The sequence below is a fragment of the Myotis daubentonii genome, chromosome 9 (genome assembly GCF_963259705.1).
Source record: "Myotis daubentonii chromosome 9, mMyoDau2.1, whole genome shotgun sequence".
Lineage (NCBI taxonomy): Eukaryota > Metazoa > Chordata > Mammalia > Chiroptera > Vespertilionidae > Myotis > Myotis daubentonii.
In genome coordinates, this window is record NC_081848.1 from 78,723,913 (window position 1) to 78,746,830 (window position 22,918).

At 59.3% G+C, this 22,918-nt stretch overlaps 1 protein-coding gene across 2 annotated transcripts; it reads right to left on the bottom strand.

Moving 5' to 3' along the window:
* Nucleotides 1–3,640: 3,640 nt before the first annotated feature.
* Nucleotides 3,641–14,697, bottom strand: CCND1 (cyclin D1). Of its 2 annotated transcripts, none has more exons than XM_059709810.1 (5): nt 14,290–14,697; nt 12,585–12,803; nt 11,932–12,091; nt 8,369–8,517; nt 3,641–6,714 (listed from the first exon to the last, which is right to left on the bottom strand). In XM_059709810.1, exons 1-5 carry the CDS (start codon nt 14,485–14,487, stop codon nt 6,550–6,552), a joined length of 891 nt encoding a protein of 296 aa, XP_059565793.1. In that variant the 5' UTR covers nt 14,488–14,697; the 3' UTR covers nt 3,641–6,549. The 2 variants fall into 2 exon arrangements, with proteins under 2 accessions (XP_059565793.1, XP_059565795.1); XM_059709812.1 differs by having other exon boundaries at nt 12,585–12,800; nt 14,290–14,693.
* Nucleotides 14,698–22,918: the final 8,221 nt, after the last annotated feature.

The window sequence follows — 22,918 nt, forward strand, 5'->3', positions numbered from 1 at the left end:
CGTCCCTCCTGCCCATGTCCCTCCTCTCCCTCCCCCTCAAGCTCAGCTTCTCCCATCCAGGTGTTCGTGTGAGTGTGGGCAGCCACTTCCTCTGTTCCCATCACACGGGGCTGAGCTGCCTCAGCGATCCTCAGGGTCTCCAGACACTGGACTTGACTGCCTGCCTAGCCCCTTGGAGAGCTAGACCGAGTTTCTAGGAACCCTTGTCGCTGGTCAGGGGTAAGCACGCCCCTCTTCTGGCCTCTCATGTCCTGTGATCGATCAGTCATACCAGCTCAGTGACTCAGCCCCCCTGGTCGCAGACCAATTCCTCTCTTCATTTATTAAGGACCTGAATGACTGGAAATTGGGAGGTCCTGGCCTGTTAATCATAGTGTTTGATATCTCTAAATTACAGTGGTGTTCTCAGGGTCATGTTGAGGTCACATGAAAACTCACAAAGCGAGTTGTGCGATGGTCACCTCCTCCAGGAAGCCGTCCCTGCCCTCTTCCCACTCCCTCATTCCCCAGCTCCGTGAAGACAGACACACAGAGGAAAGATGGCCACGAGGACACGGAGGCCATGATCAGAGCAATGAGCTAGCCAAGGACTGGGGGGGGAGTGCCCGCAGCCGCCGGGAGCTGGGAGGGAGCAGGGACCCGACACCTTGATTTCAGACGACCACCCTGGAGAACTGTGAGAGAACTGCTGTTTTAAGCCACCCAGTTTGTGGTCATTTGTTACGGCAGCCCCAGGACACGGACAAGGCCCCTTTCTCTGTCCGGCTGCTGTGTGCGCTGCGTTGGGAGACCGGCCCTCACGTGCTTGGACGGCCCGGGCTCCAGGGTGGGGGTCCTGGGGTCAGACCATTGGGCTCTCAGGAGCCTGCGGTGGAGACTTGTCCCAGCTGCCTGAGCTGAGGTAGAAAAGGATTGATGGTGGCTGCTGTCTTTGACAGGCTCAGGGCTGACTGCAGCGATAGTGGAGGGCTGCAGAGTTCTCTTCCCCATCCTCCTCGAGAGTGGAGAGTGGCGGGGACAGTGCCCCCGGATGTGGGCCTCAAGGCCCGAGCCTGGAGCTGCCCGCCCACCGCCCCCTGGCTATTGTGTGCTGGGCCCTGGTGTGGCTCAGGGCTGGGGGCCAGCGCTGGGACTGTGGGAACGGATTAGAGGCCCTGCTCTGCTTCCCCTCAGTGTAAACCTGATCAAAGACATTCCTGGGATGACAGAGCCCTGTGTGCTCAGAGGCTGCCGGCCTGCGGGATGCACCCCCACGCAGCAGAGCCCGCTGCTGGGATGGATGGTCTGCAGGATGGGCTCTGAGGGGTGTGGGGGGCTTGGCACTGCAGCCGCCCCCAGGGGCCTCATGGCTGTGATCTCATCTGGAGCTGCCTGCTCTGGGGCCCCACCTCTCCCCCTCCATGGCCCCAGCAAGGAAGGGTCTGTCCTTATCGCGTAGCCCGGCTATCTATCGCATAGCCCCGCCGGATCCTGGGGCCTCCTGGTTCTGCTGGGTCCCTGGAGAGTCCCCTCCCCCCACCTCCTCACAAGGCCGGGCCTGTCCTCTACCCCCCACCCCCACCCCCGCCAGCTGGGTCAGGCAGGGCCGTCTCTTTCTCTAACTCACAAGGCATCTGGGTGACCTGTGGGACACTCGCGCCCCTTCCATTCACCTCCCACTTCTCAGTACCCACTGTGTTTGCCAGGTTGGCACTGGGGGCAGAGAGCATCGGCGGGACGCCTGTCCTGAGGCTCACAACCCAGGGCACACGTGGTGTGGTGGGGTCTGGCAGGAGCCTGAGAGGGAGCAGAGGGGAAGCTCCTTGGGCTCAGAAGTGGAGGCAGGAGGCACGGGCGGAAACAGGCTAGGGGAGATGGAGGAGGGAGCGAGATGGGGAGTAAGGGGAGGGGGGGTGGGAGAAGGGCCAGGTGTTAGGACCGTGGATGGAGCCAGAGGAGCCAGCAGCCCCAGGAGGGGTTAGCAGGGAGCTGGGTTGGGAGGCCGGACAGGCCCAGGTGAGGGCAGTGGGGCTGCAGCAGGGGCAATGAAGTCCCTAACAGTTCAGTTTTTATTTTCGCCACAGGCACGGGCCTTCACTGCCATCATATGAGTGTGCGCGGGCACCTGAGGGGCTGTGGGTGGCTTGAGAGGTCAGGGCCCGAGGCATCACCCAGAAGAAGAGCCTTCTAGACACCTCACATGGGGGCTTCCCAGAGGAGCCAGGGCTGTGGGGGACACGGGACCCCCTTGCTCGGCCCAGACCTCTGTGCTTGTAGTTGTGCAGCCCGTCGGGGGCTGTGCCCAGTTCCTGCCTCTGCCTTCCACTCTGTCCACCAGGCAGCCCTCACTCACCCTCTGCACAGGGACCCTGAATTCCCATGCGTCGCAGCCCCGCCCCAGGCATTCACCCCCGCAGGGCGCTCTCCCTCTTTCTCTCTCTCCCGGTTCCTGCTGGGACTCAACACTCAGACTGTTGCCTGTCCCCCAGGACTGCTCCTCAACATGACCTGGGCCCTGGTGGTGTCAGAGCCACTGCTCAGCCCCCTGTACACATGTGGAGGCCACAGATGTCCCTGGGCCCCCTGCATCGACATGCCTAGCTCGTCCCGGGCTGAGCCACCACGATGGTGTGGACCCGGACCTGACCTTCAAGGCGCCTTCTCCGGACTTGACTGTCCCTTGGCCTCCTGCCACATGGGATCCCCTTTTGGAGCACCCTGCAGGTTCCCGAGGCAGCCTGGCCTCATGTCTCCTCCCACCCAGCAGTTCCAGCCCCTCCACACCACACCTCCCAGAAGCCCCAGTGCCCTGCCAGCCTCGTGGGTGCCCACGGGGAGCCCCGAGGAGAGCCCTCCCGGGCAGGGCAGGGCAGGGCAGGGCAGGGCAGGGCAGTTCACACAGGCCGCAGTGAGTTGACAAGTAGTGACATCCTTGACAGGTAACCTGGGCTAGAGCTGTTCTCCAGCACTCACTGAATTATCTGATAGCCAGGGGCACGGACACACAGGGGACCCCCACCTCCGGGAAGCTGGGACCAAGGCCTGCTGACACCCGCCCAGTGCGCTGACACCGAGGTAGCTGCCACAGGTGTCCACCAGCCTCCCGGTCACCAGTCCGTGTGAACGGCCACCAGAACACAGCCTGGACACAGTGCTGTGCTCTCCAGAAACCTGGGCCTCAGCACCATGACTCACCGAGAGCAAACAGCCATTTGCTCCAGGAGAGGGGTAATGAAGGCTGGACCTGCTTATTTTCCTGTCTGCAAACAGCCTGGGAGGGCGAACTGGCGAAATGCAGCTGGAAGACGGTCTTCACCACCAGGCAGTCACGTCACCCGGCCAGAAGCAATGGCTTCCCTAAAGTCTTCCTGGGGCCCAAGTGCACCCCCCCCCCAACCCCTGTGCTGTGAGCTTCACCCATTCCTGGACCACTGGGGACAGCTGGCAACATCAGAGACGTTTCTGTTGTCACAGCTGGGGAGGTGCCATCATCTGGTGGGCAGAGGTGAAGGATGCAGCTACACACTCCACAGTGCACAGGGCAGCCCCCCACAACAGAGGACCTGGCACCCTGCCTGCCGGTCACCCCCAGCCCAGGAGCCCTCAGCACCAGGCTCTGTGCCCCTGGCTCCCCGCCTGCCCCAGGAAACAGGCACCACGGTGGGGTTTTTACTAATTTTATTTCTACACTTTTCATGTTTGTCTTGTGTTCCGCTGGAAATGTGCTGGTTACATGTCCATGCTGGGAAATGCCGCGGTGTGCAACCAAAACCACACACAGACCAAGTGCCCACCTGCCAGGCTCTCACAGATCTGATGGCCACAGGACAGACTCCGCGGTGCTCCCGACCCGCCACTGGGACAGACCTAGGACGGGCCGTCCTCAAGGACCCGGTTTGGTTCAGACACAGATGCTGCAGCCAGAAGAGTTGAGGTAAGCAGAAGCTGGGGTCCTGCGGAGCGGGGCCTCGGAGCACACGGCCATCCCTCTGGGCAGGGCCCCCAAGGGTGCAGATTCTTTTGGTTCGGCAGCATGCTAGGCAACTCGGGCGCACAGCACCATGGCTGGCTCTGACGAGGTCTGCAGCCTCTGTCGTTAGTTAGCATCATGTGGCCCTGAACAGAACAGAGAGCACTGGGACGTGACCGCTTCCACAGCCCGGAAACAGCGACTCCGGGGGCCGGGACCAGTCCAGGGCACAGCACCACCGCGGCACACAAGACATACTTGTTACAATAATAATAATAATGCAAGTTTCATAGCTATATGCAAACAACACAGCCGTAAAAGCTACTAGGATGGTCGATGCTAGGGCAGATGGAGAGTCCAGCGCAACGGGCGCAGGGAAGGACGCGGACACGGACACTGGCTGGTCCTCAGACGCCGGGTGGCCGCCCGCACGCAACCCGGCGCCCGTCCCCACCAGGCCCGCCGGGGATCTCGTCTGAGTGTCTGTTTGCCGAAGCAGGAGGCCGCGGGGCCAGACAGGGGCCTGACCGCTGGTCTACCTACACATGGCTAAGTGAAGCATGAGGTATCGTGGAACGGGAACCTTTTTGGAATAGAGCAGTAATCACATTACATCAAAATCGATCACATAAAAAAAAAAAAAAAGTCTACCAAAAAGAAAAAGGCATCCGTAATACATTTTTCTATGAGAAAATTAAAACTAGAACATGGCAGTATATGACGTCGTAAAACAGAAAAACTGATCCTCCGATAGCAGCAAAACAATGTGAGAGAGACAAAGAAGCGTGGTGAGTCTGTTTCCAAACACGCTGGGAAGTCATCGATAGCAGCGAGTAAGAAACGGGGTGCGCAGCCTGTCCCTCCGTGGTCCCGCCTGCCTCCCCTCCCGCACTTCCTCCCTCACGTCCTCTCCCAGCACCAGGCTGGGCGCTCTCGCCTCCTCCCTCAACACGCACCACTTAGTCATTACTCCAAGGTCCATAGCCAAGACGTGCATTGTCTACTGGTTGCTAACATTTCTTTAAAGGAGGGGTGGGGGTGAGACGATGCCCCAACAGCTCGATGCAGGGACCCTAACTCTCCTGTCCCCGCTGCCTCTCCGATCGGCTCACGCCGGGGAACACCAAACAGGCTGGATCAACGTGTCTGTGTTTTTTTTTTTTTTTTCCTGGGGACTTTCCCCCCTTCTCCTATGAAAGGACCTACCTTCTCTAAGCAGTATGGAGCCTGCCACAGAAAGGTAGCAGGCTGTGTGTTTGAGTCAAGGGGAGAGTGCATTACTTGAGAAATCATACTGGCCTTACGAACATCCTCTGCAATAAATACTCTTTGTAGCCTTAGCTATAAATTACATATTTTAGTGTTAAATCTTCCTAACCCTTAAACTACACGTCCTTTAGGCAAGCCTTTCAGGCTCCTACTTTCAAACACCAGTTGGCACCAAAGGATTCCTGAACTTGAACCTCTCTCCGGGAAAAGGAACCTCACATCCTGGCAACGTGAGAACGCACACTCTCTCCTTGACTGGAACCTCGCCTTCCACCACACCCCCTCGCGAACTCCGTGGCGACTTGCACGGGCCTTGCGATCCTGTCTGCGCACGCGCACGTGGCTCTCCCAACCCTTCCACTGGGAACCACCCCCTCTCCGCCCATGAACAAGAGACCTTCCCCAGAACTGCCGGACCCAAAGTGCTTTGACATGGAATGGGTTTAGAACATCGAGAAGGAGACAAAACAAGCGGGCTGTGGGTTTCACCTGGATCTGAGCAGGCTGCAGGCCGGGCGGCCGACAGCACCTCCTCCACAGGTAACTACAAAAATGCGAGGATTAAAAAAATAGAATCTGTGACGCTGCTGTTTCGGCTTCTCCTGTAAGAGCGTCCGCGCTGGCCGGCGCCCGACACCCGCTCAGGTGGCCGGTCCACGGGAAGAAAGAGGATTAGCACTCGGTGATGCTCAACTACACTACTCTACCCGATAGGTTACATCAGCCATGGACAAGGTGAAGAGGTTACATACACGCCTACCTACGAAATAAACACGCACCAATGACTTATAAAGTGACTACATGCATGAGCAAGCGAGATACAGGATGCCTACAACCGCCTTAAAGCCGTGCTCCTCAGGAAAGCACAAGAATACGCTTTTCTATCTAAAAACCCTCCTCTACTTTAAACATGGTTTGCTGAATTTTTTTTAGAACATTTTTATGCTTTTTTTTTTTTTTTTTTGCTTTAAACACATCAATCAAATCTAAGCCCCCCTGCAGACTCGCTCCTTGTGTTAATGCCTACCCTTACAATGCAGACACAGTCCTACAAAACTAGTCGATTATGGGCTATAAAGTCCTCTATTTTTGTAGCACAACCCTCCCTCCCCCCCTAGAGCTTGGGGTTATGCAACTACTATTTTTTTCTTATTTTAACGACAGTTTTGGGTACTTTTTTTTTCTCTTGCTTAAGTCAGAGACAGAAAGGAGAAAGAGCAAAGGAAAAAAACAACAGAAGATGAAAGCTTTCCCTTCTGGCGTGGCCCGTCCGGGAGGGGCGCATCCAGCAAGGGAGCCCCCGGGGCCGGCCCCTCCCTCCGCCAGCCCCCTCAGATGTCCACGTCGCGCACGTCGGTGGGTGTGCAGGCCAGGTCCACCTCCTCCTCCTCCTCTTCCTCCTCCTCCACGGCCTTGGGGTCCAGGCTCTGCTGGGCCTGGCGCAGGCTGGACTCCAGCAGGGCTTCGATCTGCTCCTGGCAGGCCCGGAGGCAGTCCTAGGGGGTAGCGGGCAGGGGGACAGGGCCTCAGGGGGAGGGCCCATCCCCAACACACCATAACCTGAATGGTGATTTAGCAGTGAGGCTGACCTGAAGTTGCTGCCCCGCCGCCCCTCAGAACAGACCCTCATGGGCCCGTGTCCAGCAGCTGCCAGCCTGAGGAGCCCACATGCCGGCCAGGCAGTGATGGCCCCACTCAGGACCGAGGACCACAGGGCTGCTGGCCATCGTTTGTGAATGGAGATGCGCCTGTCCCTGTGTGCCCAGCAGCAGGGCCCTGGCCTCTCGCTGGAATCCCACTGCCGGGCTCTGGTCTCTGGCCCCGCCGTTCCCACTGGCCCCGCCACTGTCCTTGGTGAATTCAGCCGTTCCACCCAGGGCAGGGAGGCCCTCTGAGCCCTGCTTTTGGACTTAACCTCTGCTGTCAGCCCCACGGTGGACCCAGCCTTTGGTGGTGAGTGGCCATCAAAGGCATTAACTGTGCAGGACTGTGCATGACGGTCGGGTGGCCTGGGACCCTTTATACAGTTCGGCCTGCATCCTGGATGATGCACCGGCCTTGCGTAGTGCCCACCTGGACCTCAGTCCCCCTCTGCGATGAGCTGCCTTGGTCCCTGAGGTCCAGCTTTGGAGAAAGGCAGACAACCCAGGTGGGCCCCCCTCCCCCCCCTTGGGGGTATCTCTGTCTCAGTTGAGCAGTGTCTGTCACTGCATAAGCAGACGGACACATTTCAGCCTCAACTGATTCCCCGCCCACCCGCTATTGGTGGCATTTCTAGTGAGCATGCTCCCCGCCCCCTCCCTTGGCCATTGGAGAGTGGAGAGTGAAGTGAGCGTGAGCGCCAAGAGGCAGAGGGGAGTCCATCTCTACAGACAAGAGCGAACCCTCTGGGGACACAGGCTGGCAGCCTAGTGCCACTGGCCAGAGGACAGGCAGGTGTCTGTCTCACACCCTTCCTCTCCTTCCCTGAGTGGTACGGGTGAGGTGACACCTGCCCGGGGCCAGAGCCTCCCAAAAGCTCCGGGGTGGGCCACGGGAAGGCATCCCAAGCCAGACCTGGACTGGGGTCAGCGGTCACTCACTCTCACCAAACCACGCTGGTCTAACTTGGTAAATGCCATAAACCTTGTAATTGTTATTTTAATTCTTCACGGAAAGCAATAAAGTGGGACTAAAACAATGGCACTTTTAAAGACATCACCGCCGCCTCTGGCTCTAACTGCAGCAGCAGCAGCGCCCAGAGGGCCCACAGTCACCACCTCAGACCTCACGGGGGCCCTTTCACAGCAGCTGTTTACTGGCATCCACACTGTGGCCCAGACAGTCGCCGGGGCCCACCGCACACCCATGAGGGTGCGCATCACTGCCGGCCGGCCCCACTTCCCGGAGGCCTCAATGGCTCCGGAGGGCCTGTCTGCAAGTTCTGGGAGGTGCTTCTGCCAAAGGAGTCCCCGGGAGAGGTGGGTGAAGCTGGCGCTGTCAGCCTGTGCCTGGTCCTGTGCCCCCAGCCCGTCCTCTCGGGGGGCCTCGGCACTAGTCCAAGCATTCACCTCTAATGAACTGTGGCTGCAGCACCCAGCACTGGGTCTCCCATCCCCGGGACCAGCAGGTCTGCCCCTGCCCGTGCAGGAGGGGTGCCCGCTCACTTACTGGGTCGCACTTGATCACTTTGGAGAGGAATCGCGTGAGGCGGTGATAGGACAGGAAGCTGTTGGAGCTTCCCAGGTGCAGGCCTTGCGCTGCGGCCACCACGCTCCCGGCAGCCACCATGGAGGGCGGGTTGGAAATGAACTTCACGTCTGCAGCAGAGGGAGAGGCAAGGGGCCGTGAGTGCGGACACGGCAGGATCCCCGTGATCCGTACCCTTGTCAGGGCCTGTCCCAGCAAACAGCTGCCTGGGTGTTCACTCGAGGGTCTGGCTGAGGAAGTGTGGGAGTCCCTGCAACCCAGCTCTTCTTCCCACTCCCCCCCCTCACACACACACACAGAAAGGGCTCTGGGGCTCCGAATGTGCCTCAGGCGGGAGCTGGTGCCCTGAAGCAGCCCTGGCCAGTCCACCGTCTGAAACCAACAGCAGAGACCTGGCCAGGGCACTTGTTGACAGCGAACACCCCATCTCGTCCTGTCAGCAACGGCCTTTTGAACATGGAGCCCATCTACACAAGTGAACGCTGACAAGCCCGCCAGGGAGCAGAGGCGTTGCCTCTCCGTGCCCGCACCGGCGCAGGGACGGAGACCTGCCACCTGCTGGAACAGTGGTTCCCAGCGTAGGGCACGCGCCCACAGGGGGGCGGTTCCAGAGTGAGTTAACAGTGAATTTTTTGCATTTCTTATGGCTCTAGGGGCCTCAGGTACAGAATATATAAATATATATTGTGACATATTTATGCATTTCAGTTCTCTATGTTTTGAAACTTTATTTGCTATTTTTCCATATAATTTCATGTTATATTTAAGAATTTCTTAGTGATTTCTTCCTCAGTACTTCAACTGTCCTTTTGTTCTTTTATTTTTCTCTTTCATGGATGCCATGCTCCTTGGAAGCTTGTTTGGACCAAATTAATGGCCTTTTAGCTTCCTCCACATGAATAGGAGTTCACTTTTTGAATAATAAGAATTCTATGTCACGGGGGGAGAGGGGGGCATCAGATTTGAGAGATGCTTAGGTGGGGCGTGGCCAAAAAAGGTTGGGAACCACTGCTCTAGGATCTTCACCTGCACCAGTCGAGCCTCTCCCAGATCCAGGGGTGCCTCCCCCTCCCTGCCAACCCTCAAACTTCCACCTGCGAGGCCCAACCCAGGCACAGAGGCCCAACCCAGGCACAGCCGGCATCCTAAATCTGCACTCGTCCCCACTTCATCTTCCTCCAGAGTCAGCTTGTTCCCGCCCCAAACTGTAGGGAAACTCTCCACCTGGTAGGGTGGGCCCCCGCCCTCCCCCTTCCCTGAGCTCCTAGAGCTGGGACTATCACAGAGGAGGGAGTCAGTACGGGCACCTAAGTAGCACCAGCTATGGCCAAGGCTGCCTTTTTGTCGCACCTGGATTATTGGTGGAGAGGGGGGACTGATTTCAGCATCTTAATGGGGGGATTGGGGACCCTGAGCCTGGAGCCGGTGCTGGGTGTGGCATCTTCGCCATCCAGTACCGCAAGAGGAAAGGCTCAAGCCCTGGCTGGATTGGCTCAGTGGATAGAACGTCAGCCCACGGACTGAAGGGTCCCAGGTCGATTCCGGTCAAGGGCATGTACCCTGGTTGCAGGTTCCACGGCCGTGGTCAGAGTACGTGCAGGAGGCAACCAATCAAGGTGTCTCCACACTGATGTCTCTCTGTCTCTCCCTCTCCCTTCCACTCTCTCTAAAAATCAATGGAAAAATATCCTCAGGTGAAAATTAACCAAAAAGAAAAAAATAGGAAAGGCTCCAGTGTACATGCACGTACACGTTTAAGGAAAAACCAGGCGGTGGCGTGTGCACACGTGCAGGGACTCAGGAAGCCGGGTCTCCGGGTGTAGGGAGAGCAGAGCCCGCCCCCTCCCCCCACGGCACCTTTCAGTGGGGCCCTTGCTCACGCCCACCTCACATAACATGTTTATTTTTGAGCTCAATGACGTCACTCCCATCTGAGAGGCCCCTTTGTGACTAAGGGCACGACTGCGTCTCAGTCACCTCCAAACTGTGGGTGCACAGTCAGGACCAGGGCCCTGAGCGTCTTCCGAGGGACCTGGCTGGTTGCTGCTCCCTCTGGGGCCCCGCCCTGGAGTTAATGGTTGCAACAACCTGGGTCACCGCAGGTATCTGAGCAGAAGGCCCGGGTGCCTGCTGGGCCCCACGTGAGCAGCTAGGGAGCTGGACCAAAGCCAGTTTGCAGCCTGTGTGCCAGGATCGCTTCCCTCACTGCCAGCACTCACAGGCCACACACCCCGCTGTCCGGGGGATCTCGGGAGCAGGGGAGCTCCAGGCTGCCCCAGCCATCCTGAGGGGAGGGTGTGCAAGAACCACTCCTCGTATTATCTCCAGGAAACGCTGTTTTTCCAAACAACTTTCAGCTCCATAAAAGGCTGTCTGAGAGGCTCTGGAGGCCCCTCCCGGCGGCTCCCCAGTGGGGGAGGCGGGACAGCCTGTGGAAGCTCCCCACCCCTGCCCAAGGGCCAGAGCTGGAGCGCCTGGAGAAGGGGCGCCCCAGTCCGGTCCATTCAGGCCAGCAGTGTCCTTGGCTTCTCCTGGGTCCCCACGCCTCACTTGGAAGGACGCGGAGGGGGGTGGGAGGCCAGCACAATCTTCCCAACTCTCGCCTAACCCAGAAATACCAGCCACCAGAGCACCCAGACATCAGGAGGGTGCAAGGACTTGCCAGGCTGGGGGCTCTGCCTCTTGGGGGTGGGGAAGACACCAGAGGTCAGCCTCCCCCTTGGATAAAGTGTGGCCCTTAGGTTGCCCAGAGTAAGTCCCAAAGAGATGTGACGTCTGAAGTGGGATGGGGCCTGGGGCCTGGAGCCTGGAGCCTGGGGCCTGGAGCCTGGAGCCTGGGGCCTGGGGCCTACGGTCAGGGTCTCCAGGGAGAACAGGAAGCAGTCCCAGAGGGTCAGGATCGGGGCTGGGGGAAGCTGGAGGCAACACTGTGTGTGTGTGTGTGTGCGTGTGTCCACCCTTGGTTTTGAAAGGCTGGCTGCCGCGGGGATCTGGGGCCAGGGCAGAGCCAGGGGAGGGAATGTTGCCCCCTGCCGTCAACCACAGCAGCAGGCTGCACCGAAGCTCCTCCCAAGGCTCAGCTGAGGCGCCCCTAACAGGGCCTCAGGGAGGGCCAAGCTGGCGGCCCAGAGCACGTGGCGCAGGCGCTGGCGGCCTGGGCTCCCCACCCCGTAGGCGCCCCTGGCGGGTGGCCCAGCTTGGGAGAGGCCAGAAGGGGGCCCCAAAGCTCAGACTCCTTGAGGACATAGGAAAGGACTGGAGAGAGGTGGGGAGAGGCAGGCCAGGGGAGCAGACACCAAGGCAGCTGGACACAGGCAGACCAGCCACCCAACCCCAGGAGGACACCCCCCCGCCCCCCTCCCCGCCACCTCCCCTACAGTCCGAGCCCTCTGCTCAACAGAACAGGGGAAGAGGAGCACTTCTGAGAACAGAAGGGGCCTGGTGGGGAAACTGAGGCAGAAGGCAAGAAGCCCCGCCAGGAGCACCCAGGGAGATCAGGCCAACCGACCAGCCAGCCACCCTACCTGTGGCACAGAGGGCGACAAATGTCTGGGCGTGTTTGCGGATGAGCTGCTTGTTGACCTCGGCCACCGGCATCTTGGAGAGGAAGTGTTCAATGAAATCGTGGGGGGTCATGGCCGCCAGGTTCCACTTGAGCTTGTTCACTAGCAGCAGCTCCATGTGCTGTGGGAATAGGTGACCAAACATGAAAAGTGCAGGGGAACTTCGGGGGTGTGGGGGGGAGCGAGTGGGGCCGGGGTCTGGAGAGAAGTGATGGGGATCTGGGGACCCAGGAAATGGGGGACAACATGCAATCCCAGATATAAAAAGCGAATGTGACCCGTGAAAAGACTCCTGCTCATTATCCAGATGACAGTTCACACGTGGCGTGGCGACAGAAAAAGATCTCCCGCAGGGGGAGGCCTGCAAGACCTTGCCCTTAGCGCGCGCTGCCCATGCGGTGGACGCTAGAGGGCGCGCACCGTCCACTTTTCGGCCGCGCTAGGGATTCAGCCGCGTTGGGAGTGGAAGCAAAAGTGAGGTGGGGCGGCGGGGATGAGGGGGGGGCGGCGGGGTTCCGCTCGCTCCTCGGAAGGGGCCCGGTGGTAGGGTCTCCCGCCCTTCCTCCCATCCCGGGGTCCTTTGGCTAACGGGGTGTCGGGCGGCAGTGGGTTACCAGCAGCTCCTCGGGCTGGATGGAGTTGTCGGTGTAGATGCACAACTTCTCCGCCGTCAGGGGGATAGTCTCCTTCATCTTCGAGGCCACGAACATGCAGGTGGCCCCCAGCAGCTGCAGGCGGCCCTTCTTCACGGGCTCCAGCGACAGAAAGCGGTCCAGGTAGTTCATCGCCAGCGGGAACACCTCCTCCTCGCACTTCTGCTCCTCGCAGACCTGCTGGGGTGCCGGGTCCGTGACTGCCGCCGCCGGGACCCCCGTGCGGAACCCCGCGCCCCCCACCCAGCTCGTGGGTCTCCGAGCTCACGGAGGGTCGGGGAGGGGGCGGCATGCGCTTCCGTTGATGCGCTACCTCCCCCGAGTGTCCCCCATCCCCACCTACTGAAACTGAAAGGGAAAGCCCAGAAGCCTGGCTCGGAAGGAGCGGGAGCGGGCACGGCTGGGCGGCGTGCGCTGTGCGCGGGCTGCCGGCCCTGGGGACCCTGGCCCGGGTGGGTGCTAGGGGGCCCGCCTGGGCCAGGGTCGCCTCAAATGGGGTGTGGGGCCGGGGGGCTGGGCGCCACGCTCGCAGCGCCTGCGAGACACAAAGGTGGCGTCCCAGGCTGCCGCGCCGCATTTCCCCAGACGTCATCTTTTCAAAAAATATTTAAAAATATAAAAAAAATACCTGGGTACATAAAAAACCCCTGAAAATGACCACTGAGCGGCCCTCTACCCGAGCCGGGGGTCTGGAGCTCGTTGCAGGCTCCGGGGAGATCCCCAGGAATTCAAAATCAGGGTCCCCCCCCCATCCCAGGGCGCGGGCACCGTTTCTCTCTCGCAAGGGCACCACGCCGCACTTTCAAAAATTATTTAAAAATACTTGTGGGTTCCTCAGGCGCCCACTGAAAGTCTGAAAATGTGACCCGAGCCTCTGGCTCGCTCCAGACAGATCACCCAAGCGGAGACCCTTGCATACGGGGGTCAGTCCTCAGAGCCTTGGGGGCCACGCGACCTTGCAGCCCGGTGTGCTCGCTGGCTCAGGCTAGCCGTGCAGGGCACCCCGGGACTTGCTGCTTGAACAAAGAGCCCCCCTTCTCGAGTGGGGTCCCCCCAAAATGCCCGTGCTCGGTCCCCGCATCCCTCCAACCAGTTCTTCGCAACCGCTCGGCCTCTAGCCGCGGCTCCAGCGCCTCGCCGGCTGTCCCCCTCCCCCACCCTGCCCCCAATTATTAATAAACTTTAGCTTTGCAATAAAAGAACAAAGATGGCGCATAATACTGGCATGAGCGGCCCTTGCATACGTGTCCACGGATATTAATTTAAAAGTCAAATATGTGCCCCCTTCCCCATTAAGCTGGTGGCTCCGCGGCTGGGAGGAGGCGCAGCGGGGCTCGGGCGCAGGCGGGGGGCCACAAAGGGCGCCCAGCCTGTGCGCCCGCACCCTCTAGCCAACTGGGGTGCGCCTGGCACTGGTCTTCCCCATGGGACCCCTCGCCGGCTGCTCCCCTCCCCCCAGGAAAGGGTATTTCTAAACGCCCCCACTCCTTCCTAGTTAAAAAAAAAAATACCCACAACATCTTTATATTTTGAAAATACGATTCCTAGCAGCAACCCCGGCAAACTTCAAAGTTAGAGTGGGAGAAAAGGGAAGATGAGCGGCAAAGAAGTGTGGGTGTGGGCAACAAGCTGCAGGGGTCTTAAGAGAGCCGCCCGAGCCCCGCACCTCCAGCATCCAGGTGGCCACGATCTTCCGCATGGATGGCAGGATCTCCTTCTGCACACACTTGAAGTAGGACACAGAGGGCGCGCAGGTCTCCTCTGCCTTGAGCATGGCTCGGAGCACCCGGTCGTTCAGGAGGTTGGCATCGGGGTACGCCCGGCGGATGGTGTCCACCTCGCAGCACAGGAGCTGGTGTGCCATGGCTGGGGCTCTACTGGGTGGTCTGGGGCGGGAGGTGGGTCGAGGGATCGGTCTGCGCTCGGCTCTGGCTTCTGCGCCCCGCGCTCCTTCGAGCTCTTCTGCCCTTTGCCGGAGCGCGCGGACGCTGCTGCTCGCTGCTACTGCGCCGACAGCCCTCTGGAGGCTCCAGGACTTTGCAACTTCCAACAAAACTCCCCTATAGTCGGTGTGACGTTACTGTTGTTCAGAGATCAAAGCCGCGCAGAGAATGGGAGGGGGGGCGGGGGCGGGCTCAGGGGGAGGGGGCGCGGGCGCGGAGCGCCGGGGAGCGGCGAGGGGCTGAGTCCCGCAGCCGAGTGGCCCCCGAAGCCCGGTTTTCATAGAAATGCAAATCGCCCCGAGGCAGCCTTTCTCCCCGCCGGGGAAGAGGGGTGCAGGGGGGGCTGTTCTCCCGGAGTGGGTCCCCTGGGATTCGGGGGTGGGGTGGGGTGGAGGTGGTTCTGCAGAGGGGGACAACTAGGAGGGGCGGGCAGGCCACACGCAGCCGGGGGTGGGGGGCGGGGGGCGGGAGGGAGACCACATGGAAGGGGGCTTCTGGGGCTTGGCGACACCCTATATCCGTGCCGGGAGAATGGGCGCACTTCCGAGAACGCCACGAGGCACCCACGGGTGGAGAGGCGGCCAAGGAATCTCAGCGCCTACATCTTCTTTCATTTTCATTAACACGTGTAAATTTCAGGAACCATTTAACATGCAGGGACACCCGGTAGAGCCCCACAGCCCTGCTGCAGGGTTCATTCCGGTGCGCAGGGGGGTCATTGCCCAGGGGGGGGGACCCTAAAGGTTTAAGAGATTTCAGCCTAGCATGCGCTCGCTCGAAAAATAAAATAAAATAAAATAAATGCCCGAAAATTCCAGCAGCAGCCCAAGATGGTGGCCGGCATTTCCTTCATCCTGTCGTCCTCGCCCGGGGGATCTGCGGGTTGTCTTCCTACCTTGGCCAAGTCCATCCTTGCGGGGGTCCCCAAAACCCACCCCGCCCCTCCGGGCAATTTAACTGCTAGAAAAACACCCTTTATAGAAGGCAGCAAAACAGTGGTCTCTGTCCTGCTCATTTTAAAATTAAGAAGTGAAATAAATGACTGGAAATATTAGTGGCTTCTCTGTCTGGGACAAGACCACCGGGAGCTCCCTGACTGGTTCTGTTCGGGTGTGGACTCTTCCCCTTCATCACCTGCGCTGGGGCTGCATTCCCGAGCCTGAGGGGCTGGCAGCGGCTAACAAAAACAACAATTATCAGTTAAGGAAATGGGTGTACTGACCTGATGGTTTTTTAACAAAAATCTACACATGTTCGTGGTTCTAGGAGAGGGTCCTCAATATTATCACAAATTTAAGATATATAAAAGAACACATAAAGTGTTTTATTATTAGATACCGTCTTTGTAGTGTTTTGTGTTGTTTTTTTTTTTTTTTTAAAAAAAACATAGGGACATTTTACCAAATCTTAACATTTTGCAAAGTTTTACACTACCTGCCCCAAACTAAGAAAACTGTTCATTTACTTCCCTGTGTCATTAAACCACTGTACCCCCTAACAGTAAAGCCTCAAAGAAAAAGGACAAAAAACACCCCTCCCCTTTGCAAGGGGGCACACATCAAGGCAAGACACCCCCTCTTTGGGGACAGATTCGTCCCGCGCTCCCCTCCCCCCGCCGGGAATTAGGGTTACAAATCTCCGGGTGCAGGATGGCAATTACCCCCGGGCTCACGCCTCGGCAGCCGTGGGTGGCCCGAGCAGGGAGCACCCACCGCGTGTCGCCCTCCCGCGGCACCCACGCTCGCGTTTGCTCGGGGCACTCAGGAGCCTCGCAGCATCAGCCTGCGCACGAGGGCGGCCGGGCGGCTTTTTCATTCATAAAATTCCGACCCGGTGGCCGCCGGGGTGATTTATGAGGCTGCGCGCTATCACCAGGCGGCTCCTGTCCCGGGGACCTGGGGGTCCGAGCCCCGCGTGCACCCCTGGTCGGCCCGAGGCGGGTCAGCGACGGTCGGGGCAGCGGGGCATAAAGAGGTTCGGCCAAACGGGCTCCGGGTCCTTGAGGGAGCTCCCCCCACCCCCAGCCCGGGAGCCAGGCAGAGGAAACTGGAATTAGCATGAGCCAATGGGGGTGCGGCGCTGTTACTAGGCGGGGCCAGGCAGATCTCAACAAGGAACTCCGCTGATTTCCCCGCTCAGTGACGGGCGCAAAAGTGCAAGCCCGGCCAGTGAGCGTGAAGAGCCGTCCAGGAACCCGTGGGGGAGGCGCTGGAATTTGGGGCCAGGCGGGGAGCGCCTGCCGCCCAACCCCCCACCGGGGAGCTCAGATCTGCGTTCCCCAGAACTCCCGAGGGGGCCCCAAACCGGGGGCCCTTGAGGGCTGCTCCTTCTAGGAGAGCAGAAGATGCATTTGTCTTATTTTAACATTTTTTTTCCTAAGAGAAAAGTAACTTTAAAAAACTTTACTGTTGTAGTTTAATTTTGCATTGCAACCCCCCCCCCCAAAAAAAAAAAAAACAAAAAAAAATAAAACCCAACCCACCACGAAGCAGGATCTGCGAATTCTGGGCTTATTTAAAGTGCTCCGCTCTCATTTCTTGGTGGCCATTTGTAGACAAAGGGCCGGCGGCCCAATCGGCAGGGGAACCACGTTGGTTCGAAAGGAAATCTAAAAGTAACTTAAATCACCTTCCGCTCTCCTCGGCCCCTGGCCCCCAACCCGGGTGGCCGCGGAGGGCGGAGAGCTGGCCTCCGGAGGGCGGGTTCCGCAGCCAGCGCGTTTGCCTCGGTCCCTGGCTGTGGGAACCTCCATTCACCGCGGGGGCAGGGAGCGCGTTCATTCAGGAACCGGCGCCCGGCGCCGACCTCGGGAAGCACCGCGGCTGCGCGCCGCTCCGCCGGGGGCTCTGGGGAGGGGGTGCGGGGCCCAGTGGAGATCTCCCACGGGTGTCGACCTCCGGCACCCGCCTTTTCCCGAGAGGACCGGGGCGGCGGGAGGGGTGTACCCAGGTGGGGGCACCTGCGGCCGCATACCTGGCGGCGACTTGAAAGGACTTGGCTCCAGTTCCGCGAGTTTTTCATTGTTAAGCCCTTAAGTAGCCCTAGAAAAAACGCTTCCGAATGAGGGCTGCGGAGTTCCGGGGGTGCCCGGGCTCCCCTTCCCCCAGGCTGTTGGCTTTGGGGGCACGCATGGCGGCCCACGTGCTGCGGTAGCTCCGTTGGGGCCGCGCAGTGCGGACCCGGGCGCCCCGAAGCTGCGGCCTCTGGCCCAGGCGCTTACTCGGGACAGCCACAAGCTGGGCACCGGGGCAGCCGCACCCCCCCCCCCCCGCACCCTGACTTGCGTTTCTATCCCTGATCAATGAGTTTCAGCCGCACACAGACTAACCCGTCCTCCGAACCCCAGTCGTAGGAATGGCAGGATGCGGGATGGGGACACCCCTTACCCCCTCTGAAGGTCTCCGGCGAGGTGTCCGTGGACGTGAAAAGCAAACCCCAAGGTGTGGGAGGAGGCTGGCTCCCCGGCCTCTGGGGTCCCCAGGGAGAAGGTGCGCTTTTGGAGGTGAGAAGAGATTCTAGCTCCTTGATCTTTGCCCCTCAAAACGCATCGCCTGGTACCCGAGCAACATGAAACCCCAAGTCCACTGGGCATTTCCCGGCCTCTTGGCTCAGGCCCTGGCCGGCCGCTGACCACGTGTCGTGTCGTGGGCGCCCAGACCGAGATGCGAACCACCTCCAACTACGGCAGATCCGGCGGGGGGTGGGGGTAATGACCCAGGAAGCCGTGTCCTCGCCCACCCACCGGGGGCTGAGCAGACCCGGCCTCGGACCAAGGCGCAGGGAACGGCTTCGGAGACTCGCGGGGGGCGGAGGGGGGGGCGGGAAAGGTGCGGGACGGGACCTTCCGCAGGGCAGGACGACCGGTTCTAAACCTCCTCGACGCCTGCGGCGAGCCCACCCCTCCCACGAAGGACTGGAGGCCCCTGCCCTCGCCTCTAGGACTTGTCGCTTGGCCCCCATCCTCGCTTTTTATGGGAGACTGCGGGGAGGACCCCGCATCCTCTGCCTTCCGGTCAGCTTTGTTCTGCCCTTGGAGAGTTTCCTTCCTTCACCATGGCCCTGGGGGTGGGTGGGTGGCGGGGATCCTCTGGGTTCTGGGGCTCTGGACACTTGCCAGGACGGGCGGCGGAGGGGCTTTTTCAGGTGAGCAAAGAGGGGTCCCACACCTAACGCCCTGCACCCCTCCCTCCCTGTGGTTCCCCCGGCCTAACGCGGTCGGGCCTGGTGGCAGGACACAGGTTTGGACCCACCGGGAGTTCTGGGCGTGGGGTTTGCGGGGTTGAATGGGCCGCTGTCCGTCCCTAAGCCTCGCCGCCCGCCCGGTGCTCTTTTGGGGCTCGACCTGTCCTGGCGGGCCTGGGTGACCGGGCCTGGCGCGGGGGTGCGGCTGGGCTGGGAAGGCGGGAGCGCACGCTGCCGGCACCCCGGCCTTGGCTCGGAGCAGCGCGGGCTGCGCCCCGCATTCCACGCATTCCCGCGCGGCCTCGGTTCTGCCGCCACGTGGTTGCTTCGCGCGCCGCCGCTACCGTAAGGCTTGGAGAAGGCGCGCACTCGCGGCGCCGGAGCGCAACGGACCTCCCAGCAGGCAGGGCGGCCGCAGGGCCCAGCCAGCCGAGGTGCCCGCCGGCCCTCTCCCAGAGTATAGACCGGGGCGGCTTTCTTACGTAATAAGGAGAGTAGTACCGCTGATGCCATGACATGTCTCTTTGCCAAGACAGGCGGGAAGGGTGCCCAGGCCCCACTGCTGCCCGGAATAGGGTGACTGTCCATCTGGAGAACGTGACCGAACCGGACCCGTGGCCATTATGACTTCCCAGCTGTGACAGGGCAGGAGAGGAGCTGCAGCTGTCCGATCGTTTCTTTCTCTTTTCTTTATTAATCAAGATCAATCCGTGTCTCGGTCCAATGGTGTGCTTGGGGTGCAGAATGCATGGGGGTGCTTAGCGCAAAGGAAAATATCTGCTAGCCACCATAACTGAAAAAAAGTCCTGCAGGTTCCTTCCTCAGAGGGCGTTCTGAGCACCTGACCTTAACTAGCAGGATGCCTGCGCTGTGCCTCCCGGGGCCCACCCTGACCCCCCAGGCTTGGCTGGGTGACCAGCGTTCTGAATGCCCTCCTGACACTGCCACCTCTCGGAATCCTGGCTCAGACAGAGTGCTGGCCGCCCTCCCGTGGAGGCGGGCATGGGGATGTGGACAGAAAAGGCTGCCAACCAGCCCATCATGGTGACAGCCCTCCCGCCTGCCCCAGTGGTGTAAGGGAGCTGGCCCCTTTGCTCTGAACTCCTGCAGGTTTGGAGAAAAAGCCTTTACTCACGTCCCCGTCCTCAGTTCCTCATTTCTCCTGCCAGGTGATCCTCCCTCCGCCAGGAAGCCCGTCACTGTCAACACTTAATCTTCAGAACTTAATCTCCATGGGTGAGGGAACTGAGGCACAGGCACCTGGTCCAGAGTCACGGCCTTGGCAGCCGTGATGAGCTGACTGTCAGACCCGCATCCTGATGGTTGGGCTGTGCCTCCCTCTGTGTCATGGCTCCTTCCAAGCTGATCAGGATAATCGCCTCCCTTTTCAAGAACTCGTAAAAGCAAGCCACTGCCTCCAGCTGCCAGGGCGCTTGCAGCCACACTTGGGAGACTGCACAAGAGCGGCACACACAGGTCCGCCTCTGCCGCAGCGTGCAGCCTTGGGCAGAGCTCTGGTCCCATCTGTAAAAGGGGTGTGATTGTGCTCATCCCAAGGCCGAGGAGAAGAGTAATTAAGGTAATAGGTGTGAAGCGTTAGCCTGTGTCTGACACATGAAAAAGGTCTAATTTTGACTCACATCGGACAGCTATTGTTGTATTGGCTGTTGTCATTCCTTTATTTGACCGTCCAAGGGAAAAGGTCAGTGCCCCTGACTAGTTAGGTATTGCATGTGTTAAGAACTCTCGTGGCGCACCAGTGTGCCGTGAAAATGGCTGCCCCAGAGGTAGGGAGAGGGAGAAAGATTAATTGCATCTAATGGGCGATTCAATCCTTATATGTGCTAAGGACTTGGTTTGTTGGGCATTTAGGGGCAGACGGACAGGGCCCAGACACGACTGAGTTATGGCCTCTGTCCTCTCGCGGTTTCCCACTGGAGAGCTGGGAAGTCATGCATGGGGGGAAATTTTTTTTTCATATGACGGTTCCTGGCCAAATCGGCAGGTGCCTTCTGCAGGGGCTCGCGGTCCCTGTCTTGCTCACTGCTTTGCAGAAGCAGAAGTCGTGAGCAGGATGGCCGCCAGCAGAATTCCGAGGAGGCGCACAGAGAAGCCTTCGCCGGAGAATGAGGAGGGGTAGAAACTGACAGGTACGGGCGGAGGCGGCCAGGAGGTGGACACGCCTAACGAGCAGCGGCTTCGAAGCATTTTTAGGGTTTGAAGTATGAAGCACTGGGGAGGGTGGGCTCTGGAACTGCAGACTGGACTCCCAGCTCTGCACCTGCTCTGCGTGTGGCCGACCCCTCTCCAGCCTCAGCCTCCTCGCCTGCCAGGTGGAGACGATGATACCGACCTCACGGGTCTTCACGGAGATGAAACGGCTTGGCGAAGGTTAAGTCCCGCACAGAGGAAGTCCTGCGTGTTAGCAAAGAGCCGGCATCGATCCCACAGTCTGAAACTGTGACTTCATTAAGTCACAACCAACGTATCTCTCCATATTTTTTTAAACAAATAAAAAGCTTACATCACTGCCAATGAGATCGACACAGACAAGCAGGGCTGTTGTGCCCGGTTTCTGTACTTCCAGCCAAAGGAGAGATCCCCAAGGGTTTCCTTTCGAGCCTGGTCTTGGGGGAGTGGACTGTTGCCTCTGTGCTTCTTGAACAACAATAGGTCCCAGAGTCCCTTTTGTGGCTTCCCAGGTCAATTTACTGCTGCAAGAAGGAAGCCACAGGGTCACAGAGGGCAGAGAGCAGGGTGGGGAGCCACGGGAAGCAGCTGAGAGCGGCTCTTGGGGAGATGAACCTGGGCTCTTCCAGAGGGTGGCCCCCGCCCGGGCCTCGCCCACCCCTTCTCCTGCCCTTTGGTTCCTGGCTGATTAGGCCAAGCTCAGAATCCACCCACCAACGAATTCCCAGGCAAGTTTCAGGGTAATAGAGGCTGTTTGGAAAGAGGAGATGAAAGATAAGGACGGTGGTGAGGAAGGTAAGAATGCCAGGCAGGGGTGGAGGGGGAGGCTAGGGGGGGTGAGGTGTGGAGGGGGAGGGGTCAAATGGCCAGGAGGCCTACAGGCGAGTCAGGAGGAGCAAAGAAAGTTAGGAGCCCACCCCGGGTAGCAGTCCCCCCTGGTCCACCCAGGCTGCTGAGGGCAGAGACTAGCAGAGATGCTGGTGGGGGCGATCATGTGACCCTGCTTTCGGAGACCTCCGACCTGCACAGCATCTTCCCAGATGGTACCTGACTCACCTTCCCAGCGGCCCGAGGACAGCCACCGGGTTCCCATTTCACAGATGGGGAAATGGAGGCCCACAGAGCTGGGATGCCTTCTGGCTGTCTCAGTCTAAAACCCAGGGGGAAAGGGCAGATTACAAAGCACCTGGAAACTGCAGGGTTCACCTTTAAAAAACACACAAAAAACCCCAGCTGTATTGGGATATAATTTATACGCTATAAACTTCACACATCGACAGTGCACAAGGCAGTGGTTTTAGTATAAAGCAGTGCCACCACCACTGCTATCAATTTTAGAACATGTTCATCATTCCCCAAAGAAACCCGCCCCCACTGGCAGCCTATCTCTGTGGACTTACCTGCTTTGGACACTTCATTTAAAGGGATTCCTACCACTTGGGCCTTTTGTGGCTGGCTTTTGCACTTTGCAGCATGTTTTCACGGTTCCTCCCTGTTCTGTAGCGCGCATCAGCATTTCATTCCTTTTCCTGGCTGAGTAACATTCCACTGTGCCCATGGGCCACATTTTATGTATCCAACCACCAGTCGGTGGACATGCGGGTCGTACCCACGTTCTGGCTGCTAGAATAATGGTAGTTTTTGCATGGCACCTTCCATTTCTCTTGCAAAGTGGGGTTCGGCTTTAGCGGGTGCTCCAGCCGAGGGAGAACCTTGTGGGGTTTGCTCTCTGGGACCCAGGAGACCAGGACAGACGGACACTTTCAATGAGGACATCTCAGCCACTTCGCTCCCCCTGCCCTGCCCTTCTCTTCCTCCTCCTCTTCTTTTTCCCTTTGATCTTTTCTCTCATTCCTTCCACAGGGAGGTCTAGTCTGGAACCACAGACAATTATGCATACGAAATGTTTGTTTGTTTGTTTTCTGTGAGTTGAGAAACTCGACAGGATGGACACATTGTCCTGATTAGCTTGTGAGGGTC

Bases quoted from the DNA above. Each gene is read 5' to 3' on its own strand.
- CCND1 (XM_059709810.1), bottom strand. From the start codon at position 14,487: ATGGCACACCAGCTCCTGTGCTGCGAGGTGGACACCATCCGCCGGGCG. The intron at 12,804-14,289 runs GTGCGGGGCTCG...CCGGCACCCCAG, and splicing joins TGGCCACCTGGATGCTGGAG to CAGGTCTGCGAGGAGCAGAA. The intron at 12,092-12,584 runs GTAACCCACTGC...CTATTCCCACAG, and splicing joins TCCAGCCCGAGGAGCTGCTG to CACATGGAGCTGCTGCTAGT.